Raw genomic sequence first — 24,564 nt, forward strand, 5'->3', positions numbered from 1 at the left:
ATAACATCAGCCAAGAAGACTGAACTAGCCAATATACTCTCAGATAATAATATAGATATCTTCCTTATTCAAGAAGCAAACCTTAATGCTGACCAATTAAAATATTTTAATTTTAAAGGTTTTAATATGAAACTGTTACCCAAAGGTAGACGGATCAGTAGTGGAATTCTCGCAGGTACATCAAAGATATTAATTACAAATTTTCAAATCATAAAAGAAATGGATAATCAAGACAAATTAGAACTAATAAAAATTGAAGTATGGAAAAATCAACAACATTTCAAAATCTACAGTGCCTATAACCCACCTAATAATCCCCTTGATCTAACTTTGTTTGATATACAACCTCAAACTATCATAATTGGGGACTTTAACGCCCACTCCCAACTTTGGGGCTACGATAATGTAAACCAACCTGGAAAAATGATCATGGACCTCCTAAATACTACAACGGCAGAACTTGTCTACAGAAAAGAAGATCCCCCTATTTTCATTCATTATTCTGGTTCTGGTACAAATCCTGACTTAATACTAGTAACATCAGATATCCATCACGAAACCAAGAAAAAAATAATTGAAGACCCTGGATCTGGCCATAGAGTCATCATTGCTTCTATCCATCTCCACCAAAACCGAAGAAAAGAACCCTACAATAACAAAACAACATGGAACTTTAAGAAAGCGAATTGGAAACTATTTACAACACAACTCGACGAACACCTCAAGCTCAACACACCACTAATGGAAAATACAAACTCAGATAGATTGAACAAATATTTCTGTGAATCTCTTCTTAAAATTGCAAAAAAAGCACATTCCACGAGGCAAACCAAAAAAATACACCCCATTCTGGACAGAAAACCTGAATTTATTGAAACAAGATAGAGATAAAGCAAGAACCAAAGCAGAACATAGCAAAGCACCAGAAGATACTCAAGATTGGAGGAAGAAGACTGCCATTCTTAAAAAAGCAATCATAACAGCAAAAAAGAACAGTTTCAATAAATTTATTGAAAATATTAATTACAGAACTGATAGCGCTAAAACATATAAATTTCTGAAGAATATTTCCAATACACAGGAAAATACTAGCCAACCTATTATTCATAATAACAAAACACTAACAGATAGTAGAGATATAGCAAACGCATTTAATAAACACTACTCAAACTCTCACAGATTACATCCCAATATCAAAAAAACTGACAAATTTATCAAAAGAGAATTACATAAAAATAATAAAAACAATATTACTAGTACAAAACCTGAAATATTTCATCAAAATTTTACTTCCAAAGAATTAACTCTAGCTATACAAAATTTAAAAACCAAGAAATCTCCTGGCCCCGACAACATTCATTCCGAATTTTTTAAACATCTGGGGGAAAAAGCCAAGTCTGTACTTTTATCCATTTTCAATTTATCATGGAACACCTCAATTCCTGCAGCTTGGAAAAAAGCAATCATTGTACCAATTCACAAAAAAGGGAAACCTGCTCATGATGTTAATAGTTATCGACCAATAGCACTATTAAGCATGACAGCAAAAACCATGGAGTCCATGTTCTCCAACGGATTAACTTGGTATTTAGAATCCCAAAATCTTTTATCACCAAGACAAGCCGGCTTTCGACAACTACACTCTACCAATGAACAAGTCATACGCCTCGGCCAAGAAATAAAAGACAGTTTTAACAAGAAAGAAGATACCTTGGCAATATTTATTGACTTTCAGTTAGCATATGCCTCTGTCTGGAGAAATAAATTATTACTAAAACTCCAGAAATTAGGTATCTCCAGCAATATGTTCAGATGGATATCAGAATTCCTTAGTCAAAGATTCATTGTCACTAAATTCAATAACTCACTTTCTAGTTACAAACATATAGAGGTCTACCTCAGGGCGTTGTCCTCAGCATAATTTTATTCAATATTTATATAAATGACTTACCCTCCCCATTAGAGGAATCAAACATGAAAACAGCACTATTTGGAGATGATATAGTTTTGTGGACTTCCGGATCTTACAGACATAGAGACAAAATTCAAAATTCTGCCCTTAAAGCTCTAAATCAACTACATGAATGGAATACATCAAATTTGATGACACTCAATTTACGCAAAAGTAACTACCAAATATTTTCACTCGGTAAAAAAGAAAGAGAATTCAATATCCAATACAATGGCCAACACCTTCCTAGGACTTACGCATCCAAATATCTTGGAGTTATTTTCGATAGTAAGTTAACATGGAGCAACCATTTGAAATACATTTCTGAAAGAGCTCGTAAAAGATTCTCCGTTCTAAAAAGACTAGCAGGAAAGAAATGGGGATGCTCTAGGAATACTTTGAACACTACATACAAAATGTTTATACAGCCAGTGCTGACATACTGCGGAGAAATTTTAATTACTTCACCTATACTATAGATTTTTGTTATTGTAGGTTTAATTTGTAATTCAGTAAATACAAAAATATTCTTTGTTCTTAACTTCTATGATAAAATGTCTAGCTTTCATTAATCAAGTATTCTTGTCGTACTTTAATTTTTATTGTAATTGTAATTGTAAATTTAATGTTAATTGTAATTTTATTGTTCATATTATAGTTGTAATCCCCTGGTAGAGGGGCAGAGAAGGCCTGATGGCCTTATCTCTACCAGGTTAAATAAATAAATACTACTAATACTACTTTCATAAACGACATAGAATATGTTCAAAACCAAGCTCTCAGACTCATTACTGGTGGAATCAAAACAACTCCAATAGATTCTATGAGATTCCTCACTAATATTAACAGTATCAAAATGACAATAGAAGATAAAGCACTGATTCAATATGAAAAACTTATCAGATTGCCAGGAAACAATTGGCATTCATACAGTCCTTTCTGTAGATTGAAAACTCAAAAAAGTTTCTTATCCATTGTTCAAGAATTAAAACAGAAAATCAATATCCCGAATTTAAAAGAAAACTTACAAATTAAACCAAACCCTTTAACTCTATTAAATATAGAATATAATCTAAATTTAACAGAAAAAAATACTGAAATCAGAAGTAAACACTGAAATACTGAAACAATTGTCTTTAGAGACAATTAATATTAGGTACCCTCTGCAAAACTGGCTTCATTTATACACCGATGGATCCTTGATCTCCAGAGAACAAGGTGCCGGTGCAGGTGTTACGTGCTGTCTGTTCTCACTTTATAGATCACTTGGATATGGAACAACAAGTTTTGATGGTGAAATCATTGCAATAAGTGAATGTCTCAGGAATCTCCTATGCCACATCAATAAATTTAGGAATGCAGTTATATTGTCAGACTCCAAAGCAGCTATTCTATCAATAGTCTCTAAACACACACCTTTCTCAAACAGCAGAAATAACTAAAATGCTCTCTCAATTAATATCACTCAATAAAAGACTTGTATTCCAATGGATACCATCCCACTGTGGAATCCTGGGAAACGAGAACAGCACTGCTACTTACAGACCTGTTACTAAATCTATGTATTACTCTGTGAAGAGATTTATTAAATCTACATATTTAGACTTCAACAAACAAAATTTGATAACACAATCCCAAGGGAAAAAATGGAACTCTCTGCATCAAAATCCACAGTTAATTCCCGATTTACCACGAAAATCGTCTGTAGCTGCATTTAGATTGGCAATAGGCCATGATTGTTTGGCTAAACACCTGTATAGAATTGGAATATATCAGTCCCCTAACTGCCCATTGTGCAACTCAAACCAAGAAATGGATTCGGAACACCTCAAAATCTGTGCTTCATTGGCTGGTCATGATAATATCTTTGAAAAATATTGGAGTGCAAGAGGTGAAATGACTTTATTGTCAAACGCCTGGCATTAGAAAACAACAACATATTACAATAATATTTCTTTCTAAACAATGTTTTTTTGTAAATGCTACATCACTATCTTGGCCTTGTTCACTTGTATATCTAATGACAACTTGTATATCTTGTGGATTCTTGACACAGCTGAATGCAACATACAATAATTGTCCATGGGTGAACACAGGTTTAGAAAGGTAGATTCCAAGTTTCTTAAATGTCTGCCCTTGTGTCTTATTAATGGTCATAGCAAATGCCAGCCCCAATGGTAACTGCAATCTTGTCACTGAGAAAGGCATATTTAGATCAGTAGAAATTAGCTTTAGCTTTGGCATAAAAACAATGTTTCCCTTTGCAGCAGTTTTAACAATTTAAAGTTTCACAGATTTTTCCATTAAACCATTCAAAAAATGCTCGTTCATTGACATTGGCTCGCATATTTTGGGTCAAATGAAGAATAAAGGAATTACAAATATTACTGTTCTGAATGCAGAATTCCAGGATTTGAACTCGGCTTGACATTGGCACCACTGGCAATACCTGCCTGAAATCACAAACGAAAAGAATAACTTTCCCACCCATTGGAATATTACCTAATGATTGATCGTTACATTACATGTCTTTCAGCAAAAGGTCCACACAGTCAACTGTTACAGCGGGTATCATTGATGCTTCATCAATGAGAATAATAGATGCTTCATGTAAAATCTTAGCTCTTTCAGAGTTATCTACATAAAGATTAATTTTTTTGGTCCTACAGAATACGTCTGTTACAGTAACAATTAATATTTGAGAAGAAAAATTTGCTCCGGTGCCAGGGATCGAACCCAGGTCCTTGGTTCTACGTACCAAGCACTCTAACCATTGAGCTATGCCGAAGTTCAGTCCACAGCACCGGAGCTTCGGCCATATCCACCTGGTGCCTCTAAGAAGAATAATTATTTTTCTTCAGTTCCACCAGTTATTGCACCTATAATTCTAACAACTATAAACTTGTGTTCTTCCATGAGATTGCTATACATATTATGAACACCAAGAACAGCCTCTTCTCTGTCATTGTATGTCTCTCACATTTTGAAATGTGCAGTCTCGTCTTGCTGCTCTTGCTGTAAGGCCACTCATTATGCACTACACTATTAATTTGTCTGAAGTTTAAATTGCCTGTTGGACCGTTACATAAATTTGCAGCACATCTGTTCTCAAAATGCTGTCGGTCTCTCACATTTCGAAATGGATTATGCACTACACTTTTAAAAAATGCCAAAAAACTGATGTGAAACAATCACATGACTTTCTTTATCCCTCTGCTTTATATAAACTTAATTGAGATTAGAATAAAAAAAAAACGCTTCAAATAAAAGTTGTAGTTATTTAGATGAAAGTAACATACTCTTTTCACAACACATTGCAATCTTGGTTGTGAACAATAGTTGAACGTTGTGATAAACAGGTGAAAAGCATACTCTCATTATTTGAATCACATCCTTTTCTATAGGCCTGCACCCCATTATTGACACTATTCAGAACCTCTAATCCTCATGAAGTCATCTATACCAGCTAACTTGCTATGACTTCAAAATCCTAATATCATTAAACATACCAGTAATAAATAAATCAAATTAATGTACTATAAAATTTCTTATTAAATATGTTTAGATAAAGTAAATTTAACAATAAAAAGAAGCTTCATGCATCAGTACTTGAACCCCAGCCCTCTGCATATACAGTAGCGTGCAAATTAATCCGAACACGACATATTTTTACATTTTCTGTCATTGTTGGCCTCACAGCTGCTCATACCGCTTTAACTGACATCTGTAGTACGTGTAATTCCATTGTTGAAGGTCTGTCATTATTTTTTTTTTATAAAATGTGACATTTTGCCTGTCGTTTTGTACTTATAAGCATTTCAGTTGTGTTGAAGACTTAATACTGCAATCCTGTGTACATTCTGTCGTCTTCACAAATGGATACAACTCCACGAAAACGGTCTAAAATTATAACATTAGCAGAGCATTCTTCTATGACACAGAGGCAAATTGCTGCAGAATGTCACATCGGTTTGGCTACTGTTAATTCGATCATAAAACGATACAGGGAGACTGGATCCATCACACCCCAGAAAAAAGGAAACTGTGGCCGGAAAAGGAAGACTTCACCTGCAGATGATTGTTTAATTGTCAGGAAAAGTAAATTAAATCCTAGACTAACTGCTGTCGACATAACCCGCGAGTTAATGGCTACCACTGGGGCGAATATTCACGTCACAACAGTGCAGCGTAGGCTTTTGGAAGCTGGACGAAGGGCTCGTAAGCCTATTAAGAAGCAACTGCTAACCCCTGTTATGTGCAAAAAATGCTTAATGTGGGCAAAATTACATCAACACTGGACAGTGAATGACTGGAAGAATGTACTTTTTTCCGATGAGTCTCATTTCGAGGTCCATGGCCACCGTGTTTCTTACGTACGGAAAGGATCCGAAAAAGTAAGAGCAGCTCATCTCCAACAAGCACAAGGTTGTTTTACACATGAAGGGACTGGAGCATTAATACCTATCAAGGGAATGATGAATTCTGACAAATATATTCACTTATTGGAAACCAGAATCGTACCCCTGCTGCAAAAATCATTTCCGGATGGCAGAGGTGTGTTCCAACAAGACCTGGCACCATGCCATACGTCTCGAAAAACTACAGAATTCTTTAACAAGAAGAATATTCAGGTACTCCCCTGGCCAGACAACTCACCTGACATCAACCCCATTGAGAACTTGTGGTCAATTTGCAAAAGAAGAATGCAAAAAATGGATTGTTCTACAAAGGAGAAGATGATTTCTGCCCTCATTGGTGTATGGTTTCGCGATGAAGAAATGAAGAATATTTGTGGGAAATTAGTGGAATCCATGCCAAATCGTCTCAGAACTGTTATTAGGAACAAGGGAGGCCACAAAGATTACTGAGGTATGTCTTAGATCCTTTTTTTATCCCGTTTGAGTGTTTTTGCATAAGTAATTACGTTGTTCAGATTAATTTTCACGCTACTGTAGGTCAAGTATGCAGACCACTATGCTACCAAACAATAATGTTGTTGTTGTTGTTTTCTAATGCCAGGCGTTTGACAATAAAGTCATTTGACCTCTTGCACTCCAATATTTTTCAAAGATATTATCATGGCCAGCCACTGAAGCACAGATTTTGAGGTGTTCCGAATCCATTTCTTGGTTTGAGTTGCACAATGGGCAGTTAGGGACTGATATATTCCAATTCTATGCAGGTGTTTGGCCAAACAATCATGGCCTGTTGCCAATCTAAATGCAGCTACAGACGATTTTCGTGGTAAATCGGGAATTAACTGTGGATTATGATGCAGAGAGTTCCATTTTTTCCCTTGAGATTGTGTTATCAAATTTTGTTTGTTGAAGTCTAAGTATGTAGATTTAATAAATCTTTTCACAGAGTAATACGTAGATTTAGTAACAGGTCTGTAAGTAGCAGTGCTGCCCTTCTTTGCTAAAGCATCCGCATTCTCGTTTCCCAGGATTCCACAATGGGATGGTATCCATTGGAATACAATTCTTTTATTGAGTGATATTAATCCAAACAATAATGTAATTTATCCGCAATAACTACGATAATAATAAATTCCTGCATCACATAAAATGACGTTGAACGGATGAAACCAAAGCCTTCTTAATATGCATACATCATGATTAACAAAGAAAATTGAAGCGTTACAAACAAAACATAAGACTTATTTATACGCATTTCTTATTTATATTTGTTAAATTATAAAATGTAACAAATATTTCAAGTTTTTAGTATTTTTGTAAATTTCTTGAGTTAATACCAAATCAAATTAGACATTTCCCATTGTGATAGGTGGTGTAGTTTTCTCAAAATATTGCGTAAGCAACGAAAAAAAAATATATATATATATATAGATATATACTGATGGAAAGTGAAAATGATACACTCAGAAGGGATGGTCGCAGGATCATGAAACTTGGCAGGGATAATTCCCATGCAAAGGGTGTATAATGATCCGGTTATGAATATTGTACGACGGTAGATGGCCACAGGTCACGTATGGGAACATTGTCACAGGCCATCTTGTAAAGTATCGTTTCTGGGATATGGAAAGGTACAACATGTTTTTTTTTTGTTTCCACGTGTAGGTAGTAAGTACAGATGCCAGGACGCCGAAGGAGACCCCCATTTGTGCAGCTGTCGCAGTTTGAGAGAGGATGGATTATTGGGATGATGGAGATGGGTGCATCATACCCTGAAATTTCCCACCGAACAAGTCGCAATCTACGAACCATCCAGTGTGTGTGTACCCAATGGATGCAGGAAGGCACTAGCACCAAGAGACCTGGCTCAGGACAACCACGTGCAACATCGGAGTGTCAGGACCGCAGTGGCTGATCGACGGGCGTCAGCACCACAAATCTGAGCAGCAGTCAACTGCAGGGTGTCCCCACGCACCGTTGTGAACCGTTTGCTTGCAGCTGGTTACCACTGCAGGGCCCCTATGCAATGTGTACCATTAACCCCAAGTGTTCAGTGATGAGTCCCATTTCTGTCTCCAGCACAATGATGGACGGCAACATGTCCGCCGGCATTGTGGTGAGCGGGCCCATGCATCCACTATTGTTGAACGTCACACAGGGCCAACCACTGGCATCATGGTATGGGGGGGCGATCAGTTACGACAGTAGGCACCATGACTGCCCGCCGATATGTGGACCAGGTCATACGGCCCGTTGTGATACCCTTCATGAACACCATACCTAATGGGGTGTTCCAACAAGATAATGCACGCCCACACACTGCAGTCATCACATGGATGGCCTCGCAACATGTTCCCATCATGCATTGGCCAACCAGGTCACCAGACCTATCGACAATCGAACACGTGTGGGATGCCATGGGGCGGCGCATCCATGCCCATGCTCGCCCTGTTGCTACTGTGGCCCAACTGATGGAACAGGTGTTGCAGGCGTGGAGGAAAATCCCCCAACAAGACATCCGCAACCTGTATGCGTCCATGCCGACCAGGGTTCAACAGTGCATCGCTGCTCATGGTGGCCACACCGGGTACTAAGTCACCCCCTTCCAATTCCCGCAGAAAGGAGATATGTTGATCGTTTGTTTCTAGTGTGATGTGCAATAACTGTGCCAAGTTTCATGATCCTGCGACCATTCCTTCTGGGTGTATCATTTTCACTTTCCATCATTGTATATATATATATATATATATATATATATATATATATATATATATATATATATAGACACACACACACACTGGGTGTTTGAGATTACCCGCATCAGCCTTTTTTCTCGAAAACTATGTGATACTGGTTGTTCATAAAAAAATTTTGATAACCAAAACTATGTAAAGAATCAATTGGTGGTAGTACCAGTTCCCGTAACAAACCGGAAATAGGGGTACCTGTGGTCAACTTCGAAATTTCAAATGAGAACATGGGTCATTGAAGGTATCATTGGATACTACTTTTAAAAAGAAACAACTTTTACTGAAACTTTTTTTCTAACTTTTATTGTTTACTCACAAAGCAACAAAACTGGTGTCTTCTGAGAAATGCTGTATGTTGTTCATGTATGTACACTCTTCATAGTAAGTGTTCAAAATGTATGCCACCCTGTGCTAAACAATGTTGTGATCATCTCCTAACATCTGTGATTGCACTTCAGCACAGCTGAGAGATCCACAGGCTTCTCTCTCTCTCTCTCTCTCTCTCTATATATATATATATATATATATATATATAATTATGTCATTTATCAGGAGGGAGAGAGGGAGAGGGAGGGAGAGAGAGGGGGAGAGGGAGAGAGAGGGAGGGGGAGAGAGAGAGGAAGAAGGAGAGAGGGGAGAGAGAGAGAGAGAGAGCCACATAAAGTGTCAAATGTATAACACCACAACAACAGCTTTAGTTTCACCATCCTTCCAGAGAAAAGAAAAGAACATGCACACACATTTACTGAATGTTGTATTAGTAATAAGATTTCTTACTAAAACTAGTATGCCATTGGTTACACTACATTGCGGGGCAAACACTATAAAATTTTGTTGAGGAAAGCAAATGTTACAGTATATTTAAAATAAACGTGTTTCACTAAATGTAACCTAATTTGTGTATACTCTTTGCGAAATTTTCATGCATTCAAAATTTATTTGTCAACTGCTCTTACATACAGAGCGAACCGCAAGTAATGTCATTAATTTCAAGAGGTTATTCTTTGAGATATTTAGAACAAAAAAGTTTAATACAAATTTTGCTCGTTTTTCCTGCCTTTTCGAGGAAAAGTTGTTCTATGTGTAACATTTCATAGTGTGTTTTGGGAAAGCCGTTTATTTAATTCTCAATTGCTCGGTCAATTTATGAGAGCAGTATATTATGATAATAGCTTATTGAAAGAATTTTAGATTTGTCCTTTAAATGTGCAGAAATTTGATCTGAACAGATGCAACTTTTACAATGTAACATTTGTTCAGATCAAATTTCTGCATATATAACGGGCAAATCTAAAATTCTTTCAATGATTTATTATCATAATACACTGGTCTCTTCTACTTTCGTTCTGCAAAGGAATTTTAAAATGTTCCATTTTTTCGGATCAAATTTCTGCACATTTAAAGGAGAAAACTAAATTCTTTCAATCATTTATTGTTATAATACACTGCTGTCTTAAATTGACTGAGTGTATTGGAAATTAAATCAATAGGTTTCCCAAAGCACACAATTAAATGTTTCATATACAACAAATTTTATCTCGAAAAGGAAGCAAAACGATCAAAATTGTATTAAACTTTTTTTGTTTGAAATATCTCGAAGAATAACGCCCTGAAATAATGACATTACTTAAGGTTCACCCTGTTTATCACTGTAAAATATCCAGTTACATAGAATAACCTATCCTATATTTTGAAAAATTTTTATGGTAATCTAATTTTCTATTACATACATCCCTCATTGGATATCAAGTGCTCAAATTGAGTGGAAAAGGTACATTACCTAATGATTTCCTTCCTATGTTCACTTTCTCTATAACTGTACGGATCCAGAAAAAAAAGAGGGCCATCTAATTTTACTAAATTTCAGATACAACGCATTGCTCCTGTGCAGTAAAAAGAGCACCTAAATGTATGCTACTTGAGAATAGTCTTGCGAAACTTGTTACCTACATTCATGAGGACTGCTACCAAGATTCGGCCCACATTTTATTTCCATATCCGTACATATATTACTTTCTAATGATATTTTTAAATGCAAAAGTTTATAAGCATTGACATAACAAAGGAACGTTGTTAAAATGGTAAAGAGATAGGGATTGGAAAGGAGATGGTCATGATTCATTTTAAGTTAGTATTCTAGCATTTTCATGAAGGAAAATCTCAGACAGAAGCCTGCCTTGAGGACAACAACAAACACCCTACAACTAGAGCATTCGTTCATATTCTGTAATAGTGGTAGTACAATGTACTCGTACTACACTATTAATACACATTCCAATGCTATCAGTTAAGCATGCCAAATACTAATGCGTGACAGGAAGGTTACAACACACAGTGTGATTATTTGAGGTGACAGATTCAACATCTCGTATATTTATGTCATCAAAATGGTAGAATTATTTTCGTGATAAAATATTTTACATGTCCTGCTCTTGAAATATTTAAATAGTTTTCGTAATGAGCTTTTATTAGAGTTCTGGTCTTTAAAAATGTACCAATGAGCGATAATTTAACTGCTTACTGTGAAAATTAATAGGCGAAACATCCTTTAACATCTACATAATGAACCAGAACAAAAGACTAGGCAAACATTATCATGTTTTTGCTTTAAAAGATATATCCATAGGTGCCGACTTTGGAGGGGTAAAAAACACTTTCTGCACCCCCAACTTATAGTCAGGGACATTGCCCCCCTCCCCACAATAAAATTAATAGGGAGTCTCGCTTCTCCAAATAATTCCAAGATTCCTCATGTTAAAAAAATAATTAATTTCTTTGACAGACATAAGACAAAAAAGTTATTTCAAATCCATAGAGAGAACCAACTACCACAATGAACATGTTATGCAACTCATAATGCCCCCTTCCTTTCTTTCCTCCTAAAATACAGTATACAATGTAATGATGACTCCACTTCTTTGTCTATTATCATTATCACTTCATTTTTTCAGTTTAGTTTACATTTTCAACTAATGCGATTGAATAGTAATTGTTATAAGCTCATAAGTATTATCAAGCAGAAATAATAATACGGAATTAACAGTTGAAATTAACAGTGTATTCGACCGTATTTTGCCTAATATCAGTTAATAAATTATTATTAATGTTCAACATTTTGCATAAACAATTAAATTTGTTTCGAAATTTAAAAGTAACCATTGTCAACATTCAGTTTCAGTGATCGTTTTTTGTGATGATCGTCGTCATGAATGTGTGCTTGTTAAGTGATCAGTGATTGTGATGTAACTACTGATAAAGAATAATTTCTTAATTAAGGAAACCGTCCAAAATAAAACTGCAGTGAAGAGAAACAGAATGATAAATTAAGTTGTAGTGACAGTGAAATTAATAGATCATGTTCATCATCACTGCTAATATCAATGAATGGTGAAGAAAGCAGTAGTGCTGTAATTTTTAACAATCTTGGGTTAAGCTATTTTCATGATATTATATGAAAAATGAGACGAAGTTATTTTCTGGAAAAATATGTAAGAAAGTTTTAGAGAAGCAGCAATTAAATAATGGCTAAGAAATGATACCTTGTATCTGTAAATATGTAGGTGAATAAAGAAATGTTTTAAAAAATTAATTTCTCAAAATAGACTAACTTTTCATGTATGTTTCTGCTTTACAATTTGTCCATAGCTTACATGCAATATATTTAAGACAATAATTATAATTTCTAATAATTATTATTGTTTAACACTATGAAATTTAAAATCAATTTAGACTCTCCAAAAGTTGTTATGAAGCAATATCGATTCTCTATCCTAAATAAATTACTTAATCTAGTTATTGTGTTGGGAACGGTAGCGTCATAATTTATTTGAAAATCATTGGTCAATTTGAAACAGCTTGCCAACAGAAATATAAAGAATTTGTTATTCTAACTATTGGTCACTGTCAGTAGAAACAATCATACAATGTTTTTCTTTCAGTGTCATACTTGCAACACTAATGGTGAATTGTTTCTTCTCGCTTTAAACCTAATATAATTTTAAAATACTTCTTTTAAAAAGGGAGGACAGGGCACTTCAATCCAGTGAGCTCCCCCCCTTTACGTCACTGAAACTGATAACATAAAACGCATAAAAAGAAAGTATGATCAGAGTGTGTGAACAGAATGTGTCACAGCTCAATGAAAGAGCTTCTAGTTCTTATGCGAGTCACTGGGTTTCATGTCTATTGTGTGTGTATGTGACATTTTAAAGATTATGATATATCTAATGTAAATTTAATAGCCTTTCTTCCTATTTTTATTCTGAGCATGTCATTTTATTATATGTATACAACACATTTCTATTTTAATTTGGTATTACTATTTAGAGGATTTAGAGCAGGAAGATCAATAGCTGTTCATGTATTTGTGGTCAAACAATTAATAGAAAAAACAAAAGCATTAGGACAACAGATTCATTTTATATCTGTTGACTTAGAAAAAGCATTTGATAGTGTTCCATTGGCCAAATTATGGAATGTATTAGAACATGAAAAAATCAACAAGGTCTTAATAACTGTAATACAAATTATGTATAATGGCGCGATATCAAAAGTTAAAACAGGAAAAAAGCTTTCAGATGATATTATGGTCACAAAAGGTCTGTGGCAAGGGTGTAGTGTGTCTCCTACGTTGTTCAAAATATATTTGCAAAGGTCTCTGGAAATCTGGAAGAGAAAATGTTTTGGAATGGGTCTCCCTATTGGTGAAGAAAACATATACACATTGCTGTTTGCAAATGACCAAGTAGTAATAGCACAAGAATATGATGATGCAGAATATATGTTTAGAAAATTGATTGAAGAGTATGACAAATGGGGATTAAAAATAAATATTGAAAAGACATTTTATATGGGATGTGGTGAGAATTCAAGAGATTTGGTTTTGCACAATGGAATAGGCATCATCAAAGGGTGCAATGAATTTGAATATTTAGGAGCCAACATTAATAAAAATCCTACACAGGATGATGATATTAAACATAGGATCAATTAAGAGAGATCAGCAACAGCAATGTTAAATGGAATATTATGGAACAAGACTATTATTAATGAAACAAAACTAAACATTTACCTGTCTATAGTCCAAAGTTAGACAACATATGGAGCGGAAACATGGAAACTAAATCAAAATTTGTGCTCAAAATTTTAGCATTAGAAATGGATTTTTTACGATGTTCGGTTAGACCTTCTAAACTTGAAAAAATTAGAAATGAAGTGATCAGATAACATATGAATAAAGAAAATTCAATTTCTGAGTTCGTGAAATATAGACAGAATGGTATTGACATGTAAAGCAAATGGATGATGAAAGGCTACCAAGAAGAGTTTTAGATTGGATTCCAGAGGGAAGTAGAGGCAGAGAACCTGGTTGCAAGACATATATAAAGCGTTGACAGAGAAAGGACTGCAAGAATGGGATCAGGAAGATAGAGAGAATTGGAGAAAAAAAATAAGGACATAGGACATTAGTCACAGGAAGATGTGATATTACGTTGTAAACCTGTTTGTAATAATAATAATAATAATAATAATAATAATAATAATAATAATAATAATAATAACAACAACAACAACAATTACTATTTACATTATAAATATGTGATTTTTGAGAGTATGTGTGCACATTAACTGTGATATACACTGCTGGTCAAAACTTTTCAGATATTTTGGTTTCTATTAATTCTAATTTATATTTATATTTATATTTATTAATTTAATAGAAAGAAACAGATTTGGAAAAAATTGCAAACCCACAGCCATCTCTATTCTAAGGTATCACCCCATCTTGACTGTAGTTGGCTCCAGACATGATTACTCATGCTTACCATTCAATGGGAATTTCGAACCTACTACATGTCACTGGTTAGAAAGTAACCCTGCATATATATATATGAAGCGTCCAATTCCAAAACTGTCTAAATCCATTTAAAAAAAAATTGAGATAATGGCGGTTTCGTCATCTACCTAAATGTCTCTAGCAATTTTCTAATGAATGTTGTGTCTAAATTTCCTCTTTCCTTCCATAAATAAGCTTCAAATATGACGAACACTGCAAACAATAAAATTAGGAAAAAATTATGAGTTTTTGGCGTTTCCCGAAAATTGTTAAGAATGGATGTAGACAGTTTTGGAATTGCAGGCTTCATATATATATAGTAAATTTAGGCTACTCGTATTATCCTCGAGCAGTAAAAGTTGCACAACTGGTGCAAATCTGTCGATGTACAGTAAAACTTCATTTATACGAGTTTATGGGGGTCTGAAGAAAAAAATATCCGTGTGTGTGTGTGTGTGTGCATCTAATGCCTACTCGCTTCACTTGCGTGATTCAGGTTGCACATATTGGAATAGATGGGAGGACTGTGACCCATTTTCAAGTTGCATACTACTTTGGGAGGCCACACTATGCATGATGTGTATCTGTGTGAAGGAAAAAATGTTGTTGTTGTTTTCTAATGCCAGGCGTTTGACAATAAAGTCATTTGACCTCTTGCACTCCAATATTTTTCAAAGATATTATCATGGTCAGCCACTGAAGTACATATTTCGAGAAAAAAATGTAAAAGTGAGAAAAACGTGTAACTGAAATGTCATTTAATTACATTTAAAATAGCATTAATAATTAATAACATGTGATTATTTTACAAAAATAAGTCGGTTACAAATACACTTCCTCTTTCTTCCACTCAATGAAATTCAAAAACCAATCAGCAACCTTCTCGTCATATCAGGTAGAGTCTACTGTCAAAATATTTTCAGTTTGGAGGGGTGTTAAGATAGTTGTAATCAGTGCAGTCACAGCTTTGGACCTGCATTCTTATTGTTTAAAATGTTCCGTTTCTTCCCTCTGCACATACTTCTCTTCCTCCTCTGAATTGATTCTCCCACTGATGCATAACCAATTTATTGAAGCTAGCACATGTGGAGACAAGAACGGGCAGCTTCGAATTTCCAGGAATTTCAAAGCCAGCCACTCCTTAACAATGAACACATTCATTCATTCATAGTGTTCTGCCCAAGGGCAGGTATTTCACTGCAAACCCAGCATTCTTCAGTCTTTCCTATTTTCTGCCTTCCTCTTTGTCTCCTCATATCATCCATATATCTTAATATCGTCTATCATCTGATATCTTCTTCTGCCCCAAACTCTTTTCCAGTTCACCATTCCTTCCAGTGCATCCTTCAGAAGGCAGTTTCTTCTCAACCAGTGAACCAGCCAATTTCTTTTCCTCTTTCTGATCAGTTTCAACATCATTCTTTCTTCATCCACTCTTTTCAACACAGCTTCGTTTCTCTATTCTCTCTGTCCATTCACACATTCCATCCTTCTCCATATCCACATTTCAAATGCTTGTATTCGGTTCTCTTCACTTCGTTGTAATGTACAATGCTACACATCACACAAAGCACTTCACTAGTCTCTTCCTTAGTTCTTTCTCCAGAGGTCCGCAGAAGATGCTCCTTTTTCTATTAAAAGCTTCCTTTAGCATTACTATTCAATGAATATACATATTGTACTCTATTTACGTGATTATAATATGCACTTTTTTTTTTACAAAATGTCGTCTTGAAAACTGGGGTGCATTATATTCGCACTCAAAACACTCAGAGTCGAATAAATTAAAATTAATACTCTACTTACGTCACGAGATATGATGGGAAACAACTGACAGAAACAGCCATTGCAAGTTGGTGTATTCTCGTCTTTGCGCACTTTTCATTTGTAATTGCTCGTCCATTTTTGACAACAATCACTAATAACAATAATATTTTTTACTACTAGAATGACTTGGTAACATTTTTTCTTTTATTGTGAGATTTTATAAATATAACTCTCAACAATTGCGCGTTTTTAATTAAACCAAAAGAATTTACCAATAATTACTAACAAAAGATGTGTTATTGTCAATCAATGTTCTGACACAAACCCATATCTGTTGACTGTAAGTTTCAGTTCTGATACTGCAAATAAGGATGAATGTGATGTATAGCTAAAGATAAGGGTGCCTTTATAACCTGTCTTGAAATTTTAATCTTGAGTGGCTTTTAGCACAGGTAAGTACTATATACGCCAGTTTTTTCTCGGGATTTTTGGGTAAAAAATTGGTGAGCGTATTATATTCAATGGTGTAAATATGGTACTTTCGTATTTGTAAATATGGTACTTTCGCATTCTTACATTTTTAAGGAAACCTAATTTCTAGCAAAATTTAATTAGAATGTATAAATGAAGTTCTGTATCCCTCAGGGTTTAAAATACGATCATATAAGTGTGAAAAACGTACAACTGAAATAAATGAACATAGAAATTTTGCCGGGACTTCAGAAAAAAAGTTTACGTGAGAAACGTATAAATAAAGTTTTACTCTATGTACACCATTTTCCTTTGCTAAATAATCCAATTTATATTTTTCTCTTTGAAAGGGGAGTTTTAAAAAGACTCAATCATTAAACTAATGCAACTCAGTAGTGACCCGAATATGACCATTTTTATACAAATAGAATTGATATGCACTGTTTTTGTTTTCTTGCATTTTCCCGTAAATTCATATTTTTCACATTAGGTACATTTAGACCAGACACTGAAGTTAAAACATTCTACTCTGTACAATGGTTAAAACATATCAGACCAGACACGAAGTGGTGGACCTAGATCCTCTTCCAGAGCAGATGACCAAAATATATCTGTCAACACAGTTAACAGAAGCCTAAGAACAGTAAATTTGTGCAGGACAATAACAACCAAAGTGTCCGAAAATTTTTGACTGGCAATATAAATGAAGGCAAGTAACAACTGTTTTCATCATTCTGAGGAGTAATGGGCAATCAAGCACATAATAACGATTGTAAATAAGCTGTTCTTTCCCTTGGGAGGAAGCATGATTCTCAGCTTCTGAAGTGGGCAGGTGACTGATAGTACCTGATTTCACTGCATAACACACCTTCATCTCAAACAGCAGAACTAACTAAAATGCTCTCTCAATTAATATCACTCAATAAAAGAATTGTATTCCAATGGATACCATCCCATTGTGGAATCCTGGGAAACGAGAATGCAGATGCTTTAGCAAAGAAGGGCAGCACTGCTACTTACAGACTTGTTACTAAATCTACGTATTACTCTGTGAAAAGATTTATTAAATCTACATACTTAGACTTCAACAAACAAAATTTGATAACACAATCCCAAGGGAAAAAATGGAACTCTCTGCATCAAAATCCACAGTTAATTCCCGATTTACCACGAAAATCGTCTGTAGCTGCATTTAGATTGGCAACTGGCCATGATTGTTTGGCCAAACACGTGCATAGAATTGGAATATATCAGTCCCCTAACTGTCCATTGTGCAACTCAAACCAAGAAATGGATTCGGAACACCTCAAAATCTGTGCTTCAGTGGCTGGTCATGATAATATCTTTGAAAAATATTGGAGTGCAAGAGGTCAAATGACTTTATTGTCAAACGCCTGGCATTAGAAAACAACAACAACAACATTATGTGAGATAATCCAGGATAGGAACTGAACATTGTCGAGCAAGTTCTGCAAGGAGACGTGTGTCAACTGCTGTACATTACATTGTTTTGTTTGCAGAAGCAGAAAGGAACCTGTTCCAATCCGAATCTGCAATTAAAGTAAATGCCCAGTTTCCTGGATCGTATTGCACAGCTATAAGGCATTTGCAGTATACAGGGCACTTTCCTATATGACAACAGTGAAAGAGCATGTCACTGATGACCGCAGATTGTTCTGTTTTGCTTCTGAAGGGGGAAATATTAATCTTGGAGTAGAGGAATATTCTCAGATGCGGTTACATCTGACTTTGTACAAGATGGGCAACAAATAGTCTATTGCTTACAGGTATCACAATACAGTTCTAGATACATGGCGAAGCACTATAGCAGTGGCCATGTAAACGTGGTACCTTGGGGGGTGAATGTTCAGTGACATTGTAGGTGTTCTGTGGAGGGTTGACAGGCATCTGAATGTTATGAATACAAATGTTATGATCTCCTCTATGTGGGTGATGTATTCTGAGAATGGAATTATTCTATTCCAGCATGATAATAATCCTCTTTATATCATTGCTGGGGTGATGGATTGGTTTTATGAGAGATAAGGCATCAGAAAGATAGACTGGCATCCATGTTCACGAAATATAAATTCGATAGAGAATGAATGGCCAGAGGTTTTGCAACCTGGTTAATTCTTCTGAAAATAATTTGATGTTTATGCGATATTCACATGTACTATGTCTGACCAAGAAAATATTCATTCATCCAAAAGAATGAAGTTGTTAAAATGTCACCATCTCAAGCAATCACAGTTGACATAATCAAACGTATATCAGCCTAAGAATTTCATGCTCAAGAATTTCAGTCATCAGTTAAGACACTAGTCATGTCAGACTGATAAGCTATAGGGACCTAATGACACACCTCCATCTTGGTGGTGATAAGTTGGTGCTTACGTGCGCAGTTCCTTGTTTGTCATGTTCACAACCTCCACATCATCTGTCCTCTCAAGGAGGAGGAGAGCAGAGCGATTGTGCTTACGTTGGCAAGCATGATGAAGGGCTGTGTTGCTTTGGAGATCGCATGCCTTGATGTTTGCCTTCCAGTCCAAAAGCAACTCTGAAACAATTCAGACATGATATACATAATAATTTACTGAAATGTTGCTGTGATTTATACTTTTTTATATTAAGTTATGTAAAATGTGTGATTATTATACCCCGTATTCAATGCTGAATGAAATCTTCTGGCACTTGTTCTTATATATCCATGAAATCATCATCATGAAGAGGGTTTAGTCCTCAAGGCATAGATAATTGATGTAGGTTATATCTGTTGTTGACATTGGGTACTGTTCTTTTGTTTTGCCGACAATTAATGCAGTCTTGTATTAAAAAAAAAAAAAATAAAAAAAAATAAATAAAAAAAAAAATAAATGTCATCCATGTTATTATTGCAACCACACTTAATTTAATTTGTTTATATATTTTTAATGGCGAAATGAATGTTACAATAGAGGATAATAAATCCATTCTTGAAACTTACTTCTGCACAGAAGTTTTAGTTGGAGAGCAGTATCGTTATGATGTTAAGCATGCGTGAATGACCTTCTGGTCATTCGGCCACAATTCCAGCAACTTCCTCAACGAAATCTTCTCAGAATTGTTAACATGTAAATTCAATATTTTTTTGTTCACATAAGAAAATAATTTAAAAAATTGAAATATAAGTACGAAACTCACGACATTCAAAAGTATCACAATTGATTAAATCAGTAAAATCGTCTGTTTTTGGTTAGGCTCTGCAAACAAACCTATGACTTTGTGAATGTAAGAACAAGTGCTGGAAGCTCCCATTCAAAATTGAATATGACATATAAGCACACTTCCGTATTTCATTGGAACTCGATATCCTCCGACACTGCACATGGCACTGGTGTCAGATTTGCATTCCACATTTGCAAGGTTTATATTTTTTATTACTTAATTACATATTTGTTTCCTGTATTTTTTAAATAATGCTTGTGCCACGTTAATTTCCGTTTATTTTTATTTACAATGATGCACAATGGGTCCAACACAAAAAAAAATATCTTTGTATGCAAGCCACACTATAATCACAATGGTTTGGAGTGATTTATTAAAGAATGTATTCAAGATTAATTTAGAAATATGTTAAATGAATTATCCTTGTATGAAAAACGGATTCTCCCTGGACCAAATCATCTTATTTTAATTATTTAATTACTTCATAGTTCCATTTGCTATTTTACGAGGTTGTTAATTATATGACTGATATGCTTATTTTTAATTGTTTTTATACTGAGTATATAAGGACACACGCTCAGAATTCTGGATTTGGGATGGTCAAAAAAGCCACAAGTCATGCTAAAGATGTAGCTTTGCTAATTATCCAGCATGGAGTGTTGTGTACTATATGAAACTGTCACCTATTATGTATGTAACTTTCGGAGTGATCAAATCGTGTCTCTAGAGTGTGTTACAATTTTGAGGTTATTTTAAATTATTTAAGTATCTTTTTTCTCCCTTGTGTGGTGTTCGAGGATATCGAAGTTTACCCCAATTTCAATAACAATGCAATTTCTGAGTCTCCTGTGCGACATTTTGATTATATGTAATGGAGACTGTAATGAAATACAATGGTCATAATAACTCAAATTATAATTTGCCTATTTGGGAAGCCTGTAATACAGACAACACAGGATTCTTTTTCGTGTACTCTGATTCCCTTATGACATCTCAACAATTCTCCACTGCAGCACCCACCCCTGCCGCCACCACCACCCTTTATGAGTGCAATGAAGACCCACTATCTGTTGGGCACTCTGGATATCTCTGATGAACTAAGTGACCTATGCAACTATTAGTCATGCTCGTAAAATCAAAGCAACAGCAAGTTAAAGGCCCTGCCATTAGAAAATAAGTCTACATTTATTTATTAATTGTTATACTTCATTACTATTATTATTTAGTACGTGAAATTACATTTATCATTTGGCTTTTTGAAGGGTTGATTTGAAATCGAAATTATTTATTTTTAGTATGTGGTGGTCCATCTATTTCATTTTATGGATTGTGAATGGAGAAATGGTGGAATAATGACAAGAGAAATAGAGTTGCCAGGTCTTATGTTTTTCCCGTAAGCTTTAAGTATTTTCCTTATATTTTATGGCTTACGTTTTTTTTTTTGCCTGTGAGACTATTTCTTTATTTTTTTCTTTAATCCACGCACATCAATGACATTACATAGATAACATTGTTCTTTTTTTTTTTTTTTTTTTTTTTTAATTTGAGTATGCCCCAACGAGTATAACTCATATGTAGGGCCTATACAAGAACACATACATATGTTATACAATATAATTGAAAAGTCATGAAACTATAGTCTGTGAAAAACAAACAATAACACAAGAATTTATGAAAGAAAGAAAGAAAGCAAAATACGAACAAACAGTAACATAACAAAGTTTTGGGCAGAAAGAAGAAAAAGTTTGAAACCATGAAATAAATAAATCAACTGAGAATTAAAATAAATAATCTTCCCAAAAACGTATTTTTAAACAATTCTTAAAACACCAGCATTTTGGTAAAAGTCTATATTCTAAAGGAAGCTGGTTAAAATAAAAGTTGTTAAAAAATGGTTAAGTCCTTTTGTTCCATAAGTTACAGAGCTATGCTGAGAAAAATATATAGTTCTGTTAACTTTTTTGTGAGTTTTATATCAATATGCTGCATTATCTTGAAAAAGTGCTATAATTTTACAGATAATAACCAATATTGAAAGTTACATAGCTTTTCATAGAGTGAAGAATTAAATTTTTCTATCTTTGAAAATGAATTCGATATATTGAGACTGCAAGAATTTGTGAACCTCGGTGAACTGTGTAAGGAATTTTGTGAGATTGAGTTGTTTTATTAGAACATAATCATTATCAATGAAGTAATTTTGTTAAGTGGCTTTAAGTTTATGAAGAAAGTGTTTCAATCAAAAATAGTCATAATTAAGGTTCCTACTAGCATTCTAGCTTCTAATGCCTTTGTAGAAAGGGTTTTACACTAATGAAGAATAAATGAACAATAGTTATATTGTGCCTCTGAGGCTAGTATCACCTCTTGACAACATAGTAAACTATTTTGGTTACTGATCGGTTATGGAATATAGTTGGAAAGAATTATTTTCATTTATTTAATTCAATTGTACTGAGACCATCAATTGTTTCTCGCAGCTAGAGCAACAAGTTGCTTTGAAGCCTGTTATCAGAGACGACAGGAAATTGTAACCGGACACTCTTAGTTGCGCACAGTGCTTCGCCACTGTCCTGTACTCAAACTGTGTATTCGCCTGTGAACCTGTGTCAGCAAACATTCAATAGTGCGAGACTTCGAAAACTCACACAGGGTAAAAGGTAAAGGTAAAGGTATCCCCGTAACATGCCATGAAGGCATTTGGGGTGCATGGAGGTAGAGCCCCATGCTTTCCATGACCTCGGCACTAGAATGAGGTGGTGTGGTAGGCACCATGCTCTGACCGCCTTTTACCCCCGGGAAAGACCCGGTACTCAATTTTATAGGAGGCTGAGTGAACCTCGGGACCGTTCTGAAAGTTTGGCAACGAGAAAAAAATCCTATCACCACCTGGGATCGAACCCCGGACCTTCCAGTCCGTAGCCAGCTGCTCTACCAACTGAGCTACCCGGCCGCCCACCCACACGGGGAGGCTTACAAATCATTTCTTACAAGCAACACCCAAAAGGCGTTACTGTATAAATCTAACCTGACTAAATTAAAGACTCGTTACCATATGTCATAGCTGCGTGATTGAGTCCTGTTTGTAACTGTTAAGACGTTTATTTCCTTAAATGTGACTGTAAGCCAGTCATTTGTATAACATTGTCGACGAAGTTCGAAGTTGGTCAACATAAAACTGACTTAAGTCATTCCATTTTCCCTTCCCTCCAAGCCGATGCTTGAGTGTGGTATTTGGCAACACACAATAAACTAGGGATTATAGTGTCTCGAGAGTTGATCAGTCAGTTAGTTAGGAGGCAGCCAGTCAGTTCGATTCCTGATGGAATGTTCAACTTGATGAAGTCAGAAGCCAGAAGGCCAGACTTCAAGACAAGGCAGTAGCTATGGTATCACGCAAGAGAGTCCAGTCACAAATGGATAGAGGCATCAGGTCAACAATTTATTGTAAGTAGAAATTATAATATTTTCATGTACTTCAAGTTCCAAATTTACAGTCTAAATAAATCTTGTGTTGTTGCGAACTAGACTTCAGTTTCTAGAAGTGCAAACTTCTAAATAAATTACGAATAACCTCAAGTTATTTCCAAATAGGAACCCTCATCTTAATCCTAAATAGTTCTATTGTTTACAATAGTGGTGTCAGAATTCTGATAGCGCAACACTGAGTATAATCGGGGTATAATCGGAGGTAATGAATGCAGTGACCTATAGAGATGGTGGAAATAATTTAAATACTGATGTATTGATATGGCAATATATTGCAAACCTAATTTCGATAAACGATATATTGCAGAAAATATATCGGTATATCGAAACGATTATCAATATATCGCTATTCTGTAAGCAAATTAATAGATACTAATGCAATTACATTTGCAGGTATACATTTATTACAATAAACTTGTTTCAATTTTAATAGTCTATTCCTTAATAGCATTGAAATTAACATAACAGTCGAAAGATTAAATGTAAAATTGCAACGATAAACAATACATTTTCAATAGCATAATTATTATGTAGTTCCTAACCTAAATCAAAATTATGGTGGAGGTAAGATGAGCTTAAATGATACAATGGGAAAGTGTTAAGTGAACCCTATATGGGTCAATATTTGACACTGAAACATTCATTCATTGTGTTCTGCCCAAGGGCAGGTCTTTC

At 35.0% G+C, this 24,564-nt stretch overlaps 1 protein-coding gene across 3 annotated transcripts in view; it reads right to left on the reverse strand.

Annotated features, from left to right (window-relative positions):
* LOC138698725 (serine/threonine-protein phosphatase 6 regulatory ankyrin repeat subunit A-like) overlaps nt 1–24,564 on the reverse strand; it is a 193,841-nt gene that overhangs the window by 19,728 nt on the left and 149,549 nt on the right. For 2 of the 3 annotated variants that reach the window (XM_069824948.1, XM_069824939.1), the window contains exon 17: nt 19,591–19,753. In XM_069824948.1, coding sequence (XP_069681049.1) covers nt 19,591–19,753 — 163 coding nt within the window. Of the gene's footprint in view, nt 1–19,558; nt 19,754–24,564 lie in introns of all 3 variants that reach the window. The other variant, XM_069824957.1, reaches the window with a different exon arrangement.

The sequence above is a fragment of the Periplaneta americana genome, chromosome 1, assembly GCF_040183065.1.
Source record: "Periplaneta americana isolate PAMFEO1 chromosome 1, P.americana_PAMFEO1_priV1, whole genome shotgun sequence".
NCBI lineage: Eukaryota > Metazoa > Arthropoda > Insecta > Blattodea > Blattidae > Periplaneta > Periplaneta americana.